The 15,645-nt window shown below is 40.8% G+C and overlaps 1 protein-coding gene across 2 annotated transcripts in view; it reads right to left on the reverse strand.

Annotated features, from left to right (window-relative positions):
* CAPZB (capping actin protein of muscle Z-line subunit beta) overlaps positions 1–15,645 on the reverse strand; it is a 116,780-nt gene that overhangs the window by 49,971 nt on the left and 51,164 nt on the right. For both annotated transcript variants that reach the window (XM_053690297.1, XM_053690296.1), the window contains exon 2: positions 12,225–12,314. In XM_053690297.1, the coding sequence (XP_053546272.1) occupies positions 12,225–12,314 (90 nt within the window). The remainder of the gene's footprint in view (positions 1–12,224; positions 12,315–15,645) is intronic.

A 15,645-nucleotide genomic window follows, 5' to 3' on the forward strand; every position in this document is an offset into this window, starting at 1 on the left:
TTTAAAGCTGTTGCTCCACCATGGAGTTTAAACTTAGTTCTTAACGTTTTACAGGGTGTTCCGTTTGAACCCCTTCATTCCATTGATATAAAAATGTTATCTTGGAAAGTTCTGTTTTTAATGGCTATTTCCTCGGCTCGAAGAGTCTCTGAGTTATCAGCCTTACATTGTGATTCCCCTTATCTGATTTTTCACTCAGACAAGGTAGTTCTGCGTACTAAACCTGGGTTCTTACCTAAGGTAGTCACTAACAGGAACATCAATCAAGAGATTGTTGTCCCATCCTTGTGTCCAAATCCTTCTTCAAAGAAGGAACGTCTTTTACACAATCTGGATGTAGTTCGTGTCCTCAAGTTCTACTTGCAGGCAACTAAAGATTTTCGCCAAACTTCTTCCTTGTTTGTCGTTTACTCTGGACAGAGGAGAGGTCAAAAAGCTTCTGCTACCTCTCTCTCTTTTTGGCTTCGTAGCATAATACGTTTAGCCTATGAGACTGCTGGACAGCAGCCTCCTGAAAGAATTACAGCTCACTCCACTAGAGCTGTGGCTTCCACTTGGGCCTTTAAGAATGAGGCCTCTGTTGAACAGATTTGCAAGGCTGCAACTTGGTCTTCGCTTCATACTTTTTCCAAATTTTACAAATTTGACACTTTTGCTTCTTCGGAGGCTATTTTTGGGAGAAAGGTTCTTCAGGCAGTGGTTCCTTCTGTATAATGAGCCTGCCTATCCCTCCCGTCATCCGTGTACTTTTGCTTTGGTATTGGTATCCCAGAAGTAATGATGACCCGTGGACTGATCACACATAACAGAAGAAAACATAATTTATGCTTACCTGATAAATTCCTTTCTTCTGTTGTGTGATCAGTCCACGGCCCGCCCTGTTTTAAGGCAGGTAAATATCTTTTAAATTATACTCCAGTCACCACTTCACCCTTGGTTACTCCTTTCTCGTTGATTCTTGGTCGAATGACTGGGACTGACGTAGAGGGGAGGAGCTATATGCAGCTCTGCTGGGTGAATCCTCTTGCATTTCCTGTTGGGGAGGAGTTATATCCCAGAAGTAATGATGACCCGTGGACTGATCACACAACAGAAGAAAGGAATTTATCAGGTAAGCATAAATTATGTTTTTTTTATTAGAAGACAGATACAGAATTGTTAATCTGATGTTCCCTGTAGACTCCCCCCCCCTTTTGTTTTATTTTTGAGGACACGTACATTTACCATTTTTTGTCCACTAAATAATGGACAAATAACCATGAGAATCTGGTCGGTTTAATGCAGTTCAGAAAGATAGATAAATAGGAGATTTCAACTTGTAAACAAATGGTAGTGAGAAGTCTCTGTTTGCGAAGACTGAATATGCTACATTTTGTAATGGTCAATGTGGGAAATTGTAAAAGCCTTTACAAATTCCTGATACTGTGGCCATAATTTTAGAAAACAATACGATAAATATTTTGGCACAATATCCCTGAATCACGGTTCTTTTTCATTTTGGTTCATTATTTTTAAATCAGCGCTTTTGTGTGCAACATCGTATGATATGAATTGCAAACTGTGCACAATGTGCAGGTCTAGTGACTCTGAGACCACCACACAAACTTATGATCTACGTTCCTAACAAGACAGGAAATTCAGGGCATTTAGACCTGCTTTGCTTATATTACTTTCCAGGACATCATTTCCAGGTTAATTGGCTATACTAGTCGAACAACTATGCATTTAATTATTAGAACATGTCATTTTAAGACTGGTGTGTAAAAAGAGCAGGCCTGGCTCTTTGTGAGGCGAGGGAAGACCATTAGTCTTGGTTGATTGTAGATAGGCTAATTTGCCTCTTCTGTATCCACTATCTGAACTCAGACAGCAGTAAGATGAGAGTCCTGAAAACATCCTAAAGAATAGACAAGATGTGAGGGTCACAAATAAAATAGGCTGGTAGACTTAATAAGGTGATCCTAACAAAGAAATGACTTCCTGAAGGGATTCTAGCTACACCTTACCTGCCCAAGCTCCATAGGTTGTAGGGAGGATGGAAGGTAGTCTTCTGAAGAAGAAGAGTATGGGTTCAGCAGAACACTGCTGCGTATGCCCAGTCTTCTCTATAAAGTTTATAAATAACTGCATGGCCATGAAAACATTGTTGGTAAGGAGCATCTCGTTTAGAAGCCAAGCTCCTAAACACCTGATAAAGAATTGCCAGAAGGGGACGAGAGAAAATCATTCTAGTTTAATTATTTGGAGTTTCTACCTCTCCGTGGTTGCATGATATTAACCATATGCATAACAATTGTTTACTCCTTTCTGTGCAATAACTCAGTGAGAAGATAAGTTGGTAACTTGCTGTCTTGGTAATGTTTGCCGTTAGGGCAGTTTTTGTACAATAATCTCAATGAATTTAATTTGTGCAAATGTAATATTGTCCAAAAAAAGTTATTCCTCCTCTCAAGCAAAACAATGGGGTTTAACTCCAGCTTCTTTGCACACTAAATGACATGAAGGGGGAAATGTATAAAGTCTGCAGGCAGACAAAATCTCACATACAGAACCTGTTACCTGCAATAGCCAATTGCAATGCAGCGTTACGTGACAAACTTTAACATTGCACAGGAGCTCTTGTGTAATGCTGACCCATACTCTTGTGCAACCAACCGTGCGAGAGTGAATTACGTGTGTGTGTGTGTGTGTGTATGTATATATATATATATATATATATACATACACACACACACACACACACACACACACATACATACATACACACACACACAGTATATATAATATATATCATAATTGGGTGATTAAATAAGCAGTTTGGCGGGAGGGGGTATTTTAACAATGCATCCTTCTTTAATCTGTAATTGATGAACTCGGTTACTAAAATGGGAACCATATAACACTTAAAAGGGACATTAAGTGCTAAATAAATGCTGGAAAGAACTATAGGATATAGAAATGTTTAAGTGATGGTTAACTCTCCCCTTTTTAAAATCAGATTGGTACTGTTAATGACATTTTAGATGGAGTTTAATTCATTAGTTTTAACTAAGATGCGCTATAACTTACTTTTTAAATATAGATATGAAATTCAGATTCCCCGCGCTCTGCCGTCCACTTCAAAAGTAAATTTTTCTGTGAGCTAAAGGTTGAACTGTTCTCCAATCAAAGCTCTCGGTACAACAAAAGTGCCATATGGGGAGAGCGCTGATTGGACAACAATTTAAACCATTAGCTAAAAAAAAATGTGACTTTTAAAGTGAACGGAGGAGCGCGGGGAATTTGAATTTTATACCTATAGTAAAAAGTAGCGCATCTTAATTACAACTGATGAATTAAACTCCACCTAAAATATCACTAACATTCCGGATCTGTTTTTAAAAAGGGGGGACTTTACCATCACGTTAAGTCTGGGGCCTACACTTACACTTTTAACAGGAATTGGAAAGCCCACCATTTTTAGAATTAAATTACAGGAAAAAAGGATAAATGAATAATGAAAGTATATTGAAAAGTTGTTTTAATAAAAATAAAATAGGTTATAGCACAATCCCACAGTGTTTAATGTTCCTTTAAGCTATATATAAGCTACAAATATATAGCACTCCCTCTTTTTCCTATATATATAAAATAACTGGTAACTGCAAAACAGTACAAGCAAGGAGTCACATTGCAGTAATAGGCTGGGTCACAATGTGAGCTGTAAAGGATAGGAGGTCGTATCTGATATGTCAGACAATAGATATGATCTAGTTCATGCTATTGTTACAAGGACAGGAAATAGAGAGATACTTATGCTTGGGTGGCCAAGATAGGAAACAAGTGTCAGCCCTTGCAATGTAAGAATGAATAGGGCAGTTTTCAGTACAGGTCTGTAGACAGATCAGTTACCAGCCGTTAGTGGATGGGTGGTATGGAGACAGAAGCCTTTGGCAATGGGAATCACATAATGAAAGCTTAAAACTGTCTTCAGGAGACATTTGAGGAGGGAGCGCACAAAGAGAAGACAAATTGAAAGAAGTTAATGAGATTCTGATAGCGGGTTATAGAACAAGGAAGCTCTTGTCATGTGTGAAGTCACGACTCCCCCCTCACTCAGACAGGTATCTGTACAAACTTAATTAAACTTAACCACTTTCAAACTTTGAGCTTACAAGACTAGATGTCTTTGTCCGACTTGAAACCAGATACCAGCTACGGTGGGCAGCTGGGCCGCTAACCAAGACAGGAAAGAAGGCGCTCGACAGGCCACAGCTAACAGGTGGGAAGTGGAAGGGAGGGTAAAATATACCGCTCTGTATCACCTTACAGTGAGCCTCAGTGGTCCTATTCATTACCTTATCTACCAACATAATCTACAGCAAAAACAGGTGTAACACTACACAGCCCCCTAAGCAATAATCTGTGCTTATTATTATGTTAAAGAGGCATTAAACAACTTGTGATTTTATGTAAAACTCTCTTGTCCCCTACTCCCTAGAGAGGCCGAAAAGCAGATTCTTGTTTATTCCAAGATGTAGCAAATAAAAAATTGATGTCCCTTTAACATGGGTTATATTGTGGAGTCATTATTTGGTTAGAAATTACAAACTGACTTCCCAATGACTTCTTTCTCCTAAGCATCACTGGGTAATACTAACTTAGACCCCTTGCTATTAGAGTATGCATCGACCATCACTACTACTGATAAAGTCTAACACCCCCTATATATCAGGGTTTAGTGGTCCCTTCCGTGGAATTTTAGAGCTGGGCTGTCTCAGATAGGTAAAAACAGATTAGGAAATGTCCCCCTTGTGTACATGGCATAGATGAGCTAAGTGACACTATGATCTGCACCTAAAGATTTTTTTATATATATATAGGCAATTCAAAATAAAAATTTGCATACCAAGAGAGAAGAGCTCTACCAGGAACCAACAACTCCTCAGTGGCTTGTTCTATGGCGAGTTACCACCTAGGGGCAGCCTCTTTTAGCCCAGTTGTGCTTTTCACAGAGGAGAACTTTCCTGAAGCATATCAGTCTGATCCTACCTAGTAAGGTCAGTCCAGCCCGAATTACCAGTCAATTCTACTTTAAACAAGGAGCATGCCAACCCCAGAAGATCGTTTCGGCCTTCTATGGGCCTCGTCAGTGAGGTGCAGTCATATTCCTCTAAGCACACTGGACAAGGAGTCCGCGTTTGGTTCCCCCCATCACCCTTAGGGAGACCTCCCCAGGGTCATAAAAATGTGCATACGAAGAGAGAAGTGCTCTACCAGGAACGAACAAAAAATAAAAATAAATTTTAACATCCCTAAAGGAAAAATGTATTGTCCATAATAAATTGTGTTGTAAAGTTTCTTGCTCTGTAGTAAACGGCTGTAACTTTTTACGAATAAGAAACCAGCACAAATCTGTTTTAAAGGGACACTGAACCCATTTTTTTTTTCTTTTGTGATTCAGATAGAGCAGGCAATTTTAAGCAACTTTCTAATTTACTTCTATTGTCAAATTATCCTTATTCTCTTGGTATCTTTATTTGATAAGCAAGAATGTAAGTTTCGATGCCGGACCATTTTTGGTGAACAACCTGGGTTGTTCTTGCTGATTGGTAGATAAATTCACCCACCAATAAACAAGTGCTGTCTAGGGTTCAGAACCAAAAAGTGTCTGCCTCATTAGCTTAGATGCCTTCTTTTTCAAATAAAGATAGCAAGAGACCAAAGAAAAAACAAAATTATGCTTACCTTATCATTTAATTTTCTTCCGTGGGAAAGAGTCCACAGACGCATTCGTTACTTGTGGGAACCAAGAACCTGGCCACGAGGAGGAGGCAAAGACACACCAGCCAAAAGCTCAAATACTCATCCCACTTCCCCTATCCCCCAGTCATTCTGCCGAGGAAACAAGGATCAGTGGAAGAAATATCAAGGTGATAGGGTGCCAGAAGACTATACATGAAAAATGCGTCAAAAAATGGACGGGGGCAGTGGACTCTTTCCCATGGAATTAAATTAAATTATCAGGTAAGCATAATTTATGTTTTTCTTCCTAATGGGAAAGAGTCCACAGCCGCATTCATTACTTGTGGGAAAATTATACCCAAGCCAAAGAGGACACTGAATGCCAAGAACGGGAGGGTAAGAGGCGGCCCAATCTGAGGGCACCAGGACTGAACCATATCCCATAAATAAAAAAGTCCCGCTTCATCCAAAAGCAGGGAGCAAAAAAATGAAGAAAAAAGGGCCCCAAGGACACAAAACGACAGTCCCAAACCTGGGTAAAAACAACTCCCCAAAGGAAGAAGCAAGGTAGAGGGATAACTAACCAGAACCCTGTCTTCCAAAAGACAGATCAAACTAGCTCGGGAGACTCCAGAAAGCCTCACTAGATGCCAGAAAAAAGGGCATTCTCAGCCAAACACAACCAAGTCGGAGACCGAAAGAGAACAAAAAGCATCTCGAGAAACAGGAAACCCCACAGACGACTAAGTAGCCCGCTATAGTGCAGCCACAGATAAAGGGAACAAAACCCCCCTGTCCAGCTCCCCAGATGGAGGGAACCAAGGAGTGCGCCTTAAACCGAAAAGGAGACCAATGTGCCTCCCCACGAGAACCCCGCAGCTCGGGAGAAAAGGAACCAGCAAAAAACAAGTTCCTAGACAAAACACCCCTCCCATGGAGGGAAAATTAAGAGATCCAAACCCCCCCAAGAGCTCAGAGAGCACCTCAACAGGGATCCACTGCATCCAAAAGAAACAGGGACAGCTGAAAAGTGAAAAGATGACCAGAACACTGAAAGAGCAACCTGTCAGTGAAAAGTCCAGGGACAGAGTCCCATCAGCCACCTCGATAAGAGTGTGACCAGAAACACGGGCAGAGTCCCACCAGAACCAGAGGAACACCGAAACCAGAAGTCCACTCCCAAGGGCATCTCCATCCCTGAACCAGGGACAAATAGGAAACCCACAGAGACAAAAGTCCCCCAAGGGAACCTTGCCCCTCGGACATAAAACTCAACACAGGAGTCAAAACGAACCCAAAACGAGTCAGCCCCCAAAGGAGCAGAGACTACCCGAGGTAGCAATCTCAGGGCCCCACAACAGATACCGGTGGGGAAGATGAGGAGAAAGTGACCCTTACCAAGGCACTACACAGAAAACAAAGGCCCCGAGCAGCCATAAGAAGGGGACCAGGCTCTCTACTGTAAAGAGAGAAAAAGAAGAAACCCTTCCAGACGCAACCCGAATACCAGAGGGAAAAACCGGGACAATCATAGACAGAGATATACCAACACCACCCGGAACCCCAGCCCAATCTCAGATCAACAAATAGACCTGAAAAGGACCCCGACCAAAATTCCGGTCAGACACTCCTCACCAGAGGAGAAAACCTGAAAACGGTAACTCTAGCAAAACCCTCAAGAAAAGGACCGCGAAAAAACGCAGAACTGATCTCAAGGTGATAGAACCCACAACACAGAGCTAAACTCCACGACTGTCAGAAACTAGGGTTCCACGTCAGCACCCGACCTTAAGAGGGTGGATAAAAGTCTGGGGAAAAAACAGAACTAGAACCGAAACAAGGCGACCCCATAACAACGGGTTCCAGCTAGAAGAGACCTCCAGCAGCGAAGAAGGCGACCAGGCTCCCGCGTGGCAAGTCACAGACTAGCCACCACACAGCACCGCTCTCGGATCACAGATAATGCAGGCATGATCCCGCTATGTCTCGCAAACCATTCAAGCGATCCACCGCTAATCCACGAAGAGGATCCCGTAAAAGCGGAACGAAACGAGTTCCAGAGACCATAGGAGTCTAAACCACCCAAAGGGTAGCAAGAAAACCAAGGCCCAAAAACCGCCCTAGCGGAGACGGCCCCGCCCCCTGAAAGGAGAGCCACCAAGCCCTGGGAACAGAGCGGCACGCCCAATCTCTCCCGGTACGCAGACCTGAAGACCCGGATGTAGATGTATATAAATGTAGTTTGTGAAAACAAATAATAAAAACAAAACACTCAAGGTCCCGCCGGACCCGTCAGGCGCAACAGGTGTCACTGACAATTAAAAAAATTGCACACAAACTGCGGACCCAACAGTCCGCGAACAACTTCCAAAGAAGTAATAAAACACAAGTCCATCCCAGAAATTCCCGAAGGAATAATAAAAAAAAAAAAAAAAAAAAAAAACATCCTAACCGGATGAAAGAAAATAAGGCAGCCCAAACTCATCTGCCAAAAAAACTCTGGGAAAGGACACGAGCGACCGACAGGAGACGATCAACATCCCCAATAGTCTAGCTCGAAGAACCATTCGAGGACACATTCCCCGACAGATAGAGGAGAGGGTCCCCCAATAAGTCGAAAAGACGACAGAGGAGAACGCGCAGCCGCGCGATCCGATAACGAAAGGTGCAACATGGAATATTCACCCCCGGAGGAAACTGAATAGACCCATCCGAAGACTGGACACGCGGGATAAATCGGGCAAGAACACAACCGCGCAGAAACCTCCGGTTCCTCCAAGCGAACCAGCGCCATTAATATATTGAGGTGGAAATGACCACTCTGTGCGGAGGGAGAATTAACATTAGGGTTACCCGCAAATGTAGAGGAAGGGTGATGTTGGGAATCCACCGCTTGAGGGACAGAGCCCCCAGAGGCTGATGGCTGAATAGGCCCCTGGTTCCCCGAGCCCGAGGAACCAGATGCTCTAAGAAGGCACAAGAGACAGGACTGATAAATCTGCGTCAGTGGGGCCGAAGCACCTTCCTCACAAGAGGAAGAATCAGAAACGACAGTGTCAGCTTCAGAATCCTCCATGGTTAAAACCAAAGAGAAAAACATAATTTATGCTTACCTGATAAATTCCTTTCTCCTGTAGTGTAGTCAGTCCACGGGTCATCCATTACTTATGGGATATTAACTCCTCCCCAACAGGAAGTGCAAGAGGATCACCCAAGCAGAGCTGCTATATAGCTCCTCCCCTCTACGTCATACCCAGTCATTCGACCGAAACCAAATGAGAAAGGAGAAACTATAGGGTGCAGTGGTGACTGGAATTTAATTTAAAATTTAGACCTGCCATAAAAAACAGGGCGGGCCGTGGACTGACTACACTACAGGAGAAAGGAATTTATCAGGTAAGCATAAATTATGTTTTCTCCTGTTAAGTGTAGTCAGTCCACAGGTCATCCATTACTTATGGGATACCAATACCAAAGCTAGAAGTACACGGATGACGGGAGGGAAAGGCAGGATCTTTACACAGAAGGAACCACTGCCTGAAGAACCTTTCTTTTGATTGAAGAAATAAAAACTAAGTTTAATAACCACAGTCCTCTCACACATCCTATCTATTAGTTGGGTGCAAGAGAATGACTGGGTATGATGTAGAGGGGAGGAGCTATATAGCAGCTCTGCTTGGGTGATCCTCTTGCACTTCCTGTTGGGGAGGAGTTAATATCCCATAAGTAATGGATGACCCGTGGACTGACTACACTTAACAGGAGAAAATAGGACTATAAAAAAAAAAAACGACATCTGACACCCACAATGGCTGGGACACTCATCACCTCCTATGACCAAATCCAAACGAAGCAGAAAGTCTTCGTTGCCACACGATCAGGAATGCGGAAGCGTAAACACCCAGCGTAACAATGCCCGGTCACAAGGTGAACCGTAAAGTCCAAAAAAGCACGCCAGAAAAATGCGGCAACTAGGCCCCACTAAAATCTCCAAGCAAATCTCCAGTCTCAGCCTCAGAGCTAATACCCACTACACAAAGCAGGGAGATCACATAAGAAACATGATTAAGGAACCCCACCCTGTTCACAAATCCCCCCCTAAGGAAGGAATTATCCCATGATTCCCAGATCCGTAAAGAGGAGTCTCACTGAGACCCATACCTATCTGTCACATAACATTCATATTGATAAAATGAAAAGATCTTACCAGAATTTACGCCATGGAACAGGAACACGGCCCTTCAAGTGTGACGGATAGTAGTGTTGCCTCTGTCAGACATGAGAGAAGACAGCAGGTAGCGAAGCAAAGGATCAGCAACGCCAAGTGCTAGAGGAGCTGTTAATACGAGTCGGGATAGTATCGCACAGAAAACTCCCACTGCATCTTCGGACTAACATTCACCCAGGCCCTAACTGAGAGACTAACAGGACTACTTAAAACGCCTGTCCCATTGTGAAGAGTACTACCCTCCATGAGAGACACACTTTACATAAAAAGTAACAAAAAACAAAAAAACTTCTGACACTTCTCTGCCAACCTCCTAGGACGAAAGGCAAAGAATGACTGGGGGATAGGGGAAGTGGGAGGAGTATTTGAGCATTTGGCTGGTGTGTCTCTGCTTCCTCCTGGTGGCAAGGTTGTTATTTCCCACAAGTAATGAATGCAGCTGTGGACTCTTTCCCATTAGGAAGAAAATTGATAATAGGAGTAAATTAGAAAGTTGCTTAAAATGGCTGCTCTATCTGAATCACGAAAGAAAAAAATGTGGATTCAGTGTCCCTTTAAAGCTGAAAGTGTGAAGAAGATCTAGCTTGTTCTGTTAAAGGGATAAAGAGGTCATGCATGGGAGCATTTCAATTTCGGATAGAAACAATTTTTCAATACAGAAAAACTGCTTCAAGTAAAAGTCATTACTGTTTTTAGCGGCATATGTACATATGCTGCAAATATCCTGTGCATCGGTATTAAACACTGCACCTTCTCAGACAGACACAGAAGGGGCTTGTATCATACAAATTAAGTCTTCACTCACACAAACCAGCACCAGCCCTCTGAGCAGACCTGGCATTTGGTGCATATACTGCTGAAAAACCACAGTGACTTTTACTAGAAGCATTTTTGCTATTGAAAGTATCTTGCAAAAGCTTCTATTCAAAATTGAAATGCACATTTAAATATTGACCTCTCTGTCCCTTTAACATTCTTAGAATGTACAAAATGACTAACAAATCCTACTTGAGAGTCATTAATCCCTGTTAGTTTATCGGCTGTCTCGGTCTAACTGCTTTAGCTGCAATAAGATAAGGAAAACAAACAGTTAAACCTGGTTACAACATGGCAGCACTCAATACAGACTGAACGTTTGCACTTATTTCTTCTATATTGAAACTAATATTTAAAAATAAAAATGCATCATTATTATGTTTAGATTTTTTTTTAGCGTTTAATTTCCTCTTTACACTTTATGATAAGGTTTGCTCTCATGCAAAATTAAAACACATGTCATGGAGCAAATAGGTTCTCCATAGTTCACTTTAAAGGGACAGTTTACTCAAAAAATGTGTTCCCAATGATCCATTTTACCTGCTGGAGTGTATTAAATTGTTTACAAGTATTTCCTTTACCCTTATATCATCATTTAAAATAGTTGATTTAGCCGGTGGTATCCCAACCTATTCTGAAAGTTTCTGGCCTAAGGTCCAAGCTATAGATAAATTGTGTAAACACAGCCAGCAGAAGAAATTACACTCCCAGTGGGGTATAGGAGATAAGATAATACAATGTTAATTATCCATTGTTCTCTCCAAGTATTGATCTTTGGTTTATAGACAGATAAGATAAAGAATCTTGTATACGTACACAATGTGATACAGTAATGAGATCTGATTATATATCTACAAGCTCTACCCATTTTATAAAGTTGTGGCTTCAAAACACAAAATCAGCTATTTCACATACACAAATAAACATTAAAAGCAAATTCCCATACATAATATACTCTGCAGTTGGTAACAAAAAGCAACTGGAAACACATTAAGAGAAAATCAATGTTACAGTATACTGTCCCTTTAAGTTTCTAACACTTGTTTTTACCAAATAAAAAGTTCTAGCTAAGAGTCTGTTATTAATATTGATGTGACCCATTAAGCTTTTATAAAAGATTTGGCAGAGCCTCTGCTCTCTCTGTGCGGTAAGTGACTGACATGGTGTGTAATGTGCTCTAATTAGAAGCTCTGCAGCTGTAGGAGCAGAACTGATATAGCAGAGGGGGAGCGCTTACCTGCTCTGCTAATGAAGGCAACAGACTGAGATGTGAAGTGCAAGGAATGTCGCCCTCCCCCTTTACAGTACTCTCTCTTGCTAATTGCAAATCATTTTACATTTTCATTTCAACCCCAAGAATGAACAAAAGACACCACAAACTAATCTGCCAACAATGCACTGTAGCAAAGAGAATGTTGTGCAACAGAGCCAATAACGGGCTGCACAGGGCGCTTACCAAGTCGATGAGGTCGCTAAGGTTCTTCTCTATCTGTTGTGGGGGAAGACGTCTCATCAAATCCAAGGCACAGTCCAGCTGTTGGTCACTCTATGAAACCAGAAAAAAATGCATTAAAATTCAGAGTTTGCATTCACAAGAGGGCACACAGTTGATTGTAAGCTCTTTGGTTCAGTAATAGCACAATGTACTCTTAATTATAGAATTATTCCAGATTTTCTATTTCACACCATCGTTGCAGTAATCTACTTGATCATAAAAAAAGATGTGATTTGTGTTAGACATTCAAATGCAAAAAAATGACAATTTAATTAGAGCGCATATTTTTGCATTACTGATTCCCACTAAGGGGTTAAAAGGTAAAGACCCAATCCTCAGCTACAATACTTCTGAGCCAGATATGGCCACAAAGAGGTTAAATACATGAGGTTAAATTGTGATAGAGCATACAATTTGTGCATTAGTAGCTCCCTAACAAATAAAAGCATGTAAATGTCCCTTTAAAAAGAGCCCCACCCCACCAAGGTTAAAGGATAACTACAGAATTTTAATAATCCCAAAACAAATAGTTTATGTATTTTTTGTGCAAATTCTATGGCAAAAATGTACCACCCCTGCAAGTAGTAAACCTAGCCGCCTGCATTCACAACTTCCGATGTTTAATCGCATGGCGACATTTTAAATCGGACAAGAGGATTCGTGTGCAACAATGCCCCCTGCTCTAGCAGGAAATGTCAATCACTCCAGACAAGCAAGTGGGGGGCGATTGAGCTCATAACCTCTGAGGTGGTGAAGAGGAGAAAGCAGCAGTTTTTGCTTCTTAAATATGTGGCTGCAGGCTTGATCGTGCAAACCTGGTCCACATAGCCGGAAGAGCTGTGAATTTACCCCTATTTAGCTTCCGACATATTGAGACATAGATACATTTGCTTTTGATGAAAATTTCACTTGTCGCTTGCAAATCCATAGTTTCAAAACTTTTTCATTAAGGGGACAAGAAACAGCCGTCTCTGATTACAAAACAATTGTACTTTATCAGGGAAGAATGTTTCTTGGTTACAACTGAAATTATTTGCATTTCTTCAAAGACAAAACAAGTCAGCATGGTTATAACTACTGTGTGACATTTTACTAAACTGCCACCAGGTGGTGCTCTCTCCAGGTTTAAGTGATAGTTATGTTTTTCTCTGACACATCTAGAACGGAATTTAAACAAAAAAAAGTCCGTCCCCCCCCAGATCTGAGAAGATAAATACTTAAATGCTTATGAAGATGTGTTGTGATTGACCAATCATGCTTTGTAAGCAATCTGTTCCTTAGGATAATATGCGCACAAACATGCACTTGTCAGTTTCAAAATCATTAGAGATATTAAACGCTGATTGCTTTATAGCGGTCACTGGTCTCATAGATCAGATAAGGAGAACAGCGTTTTACTCTACATTACACCCCCACAGCAGACAAACTTTACACTTATATCTCCAATATTTAAACAACTAATATAAATGTAACACTATACATGTAAATACTAATCTGTGTTTCAGTCACATCATTATTTAGTGTTCAATGTCCCTTTAAACAAATGTAACTCTCCCTTTTTCACACACATATGCATGATATAAGGGATATAAAGCAGTCTGTTTCATTGCTGTAATTAAAAAGGCACTAAGCAATGAGATATACTTTTGAAATATGTATTTTATTTGATTTTACCTTTTTTTTTTTTTTTATACTTAATTTATGCAGGGGCCATTGATTCCTGCCACAACCCTAAAAAGGGGGCTGAGGGTTCTACAAGAAGGCAAAGGAGCAGCTTTTCCTTTTTAAGTATTGCTAGGAGACACTTATTATATAATGCAGTGTATTGCCCATGCTCAGCAGAGGACATTTTCTGCAAAACCGTGTGATAGTAAAACTTAAGTACTGTAATTTTGCAATATACTTTGATTGTTTATTTTGTTCTCCTTTCCTGTAATTTAATTCTGAATATTGTGGACTTTCCAATTCATGTTAAACACGGAAGTGCAGACACAGCTATATTGCTCAGTGTGCCTAGAGGGATATGGCTGCACCTCACTGACGAGGCCCACACTAGGCCGAAACGGACGTCTGGGGTTTTGCCGGTTCTCTCGTTCAGAGAGGGATTGCCTGGTATTTCATGACTGCACTGTTTAGTCAGGATCAGACTGAAATGCTATAGGAAAGCTCTTCTCTGTGAAAGGCACATATTGAGGCTGCTCCTAGGGCCGTAACTAGCTATAGAACAGGCTATTATGCTACTGTTCGTTCCCAGGCTGAGCGCTTCTCTCTTTTTATTTATTACAACTATATTCCGCACACTCTAGTAAGCCATTTATAACCACTCCTAATTGGCCTCAACAGAAAAGGTAACCTAAGTTACAATATGGCAGCTCCTACTGCTTTTTGGACATTAACTTTACCATTATTTTTTTTAATATTTAAACAACTAATATAAATTTTAAAAATACACATACCAAATGCATAATTCAAGCAATGATTTATTTAGTATTTAAATGTCCCTTTAATGCCCCTTTATTGCAGCCCAAACATTGATAAGTATGTGCATCAGCTGCCTAAATCACCTTACCAGATTACTGCACTACTGAAGTACCCAGTGTCTATATAGCGCGACTTACTTTTATATACAATGATTTTATTATTATTATTATTATTATACTGTGCAGCTTTGTTGAACTGTAGAACAGGAAATGCAAATAAGTTGTGAATACATAGATGTACATTGTATTTACAAATACAGTACAATATTCTGGTGAAATAGATTTTATTCTATTAAAAGGGACAGTAACGTCAAAATGAAACTTTTATCATTCAGATAGAGCCTGTGGTTTTAAACAACTTTCCAGTTTGCTTGTGTTATTTAGTTATTTAATGTGCTTTGTTCTCTTGATATCCATTGTCAAAAAGCATACCTAGGTCATTTTAGGAGCAGTGTTGCATTACTGGGAGCTAGAAGATGACTTTGCAGGGGTTAAACACAGTCATATACAAGCAGCAGTGCCATAAAGGAAATACCCTTAACGCATTAGAGCATTTTATTTTTGCAGTTTTATGTCCCTTTAACCCAGGGCTCGACAAAGCCAGGAACCAGGGAGCCACTGGCTCCTAAGTTTTTTTTTAATCTATTGCAAGACGACAGACAAATATTGTAATTACAGGGCGTTTACTACCTAGTTTGGCTTTGAAACTCACAGGAAATACATGTTTGTATACATCTGGTCTGGTGAGATAGACTGCTAATTGGCTAATAAGGACAACTCATACAGCTCTATTAATGGACTCAAAATATTGTTTTACTCAGCACATAAACACCCATTTTTCAAAAAGCTGTAATACATTTTAAAATGCACTCTCTATTAGCCAAGCAATTAAAGGGATATCA

Source organism: Bombina bombina, chromosome 8 (assembly GCF_027579735.1).
Source record: "Bombina bombina isolate aBomBom1 chromosome 8, aBomBom1.pri, whole genome shotgun sequence".
Taxonomy (NCBI): Eukaryota; Metazoa; Chordata; class Amphibia; order Anura; family Bombinatoridae; genus Bombina; species Bombina bombina.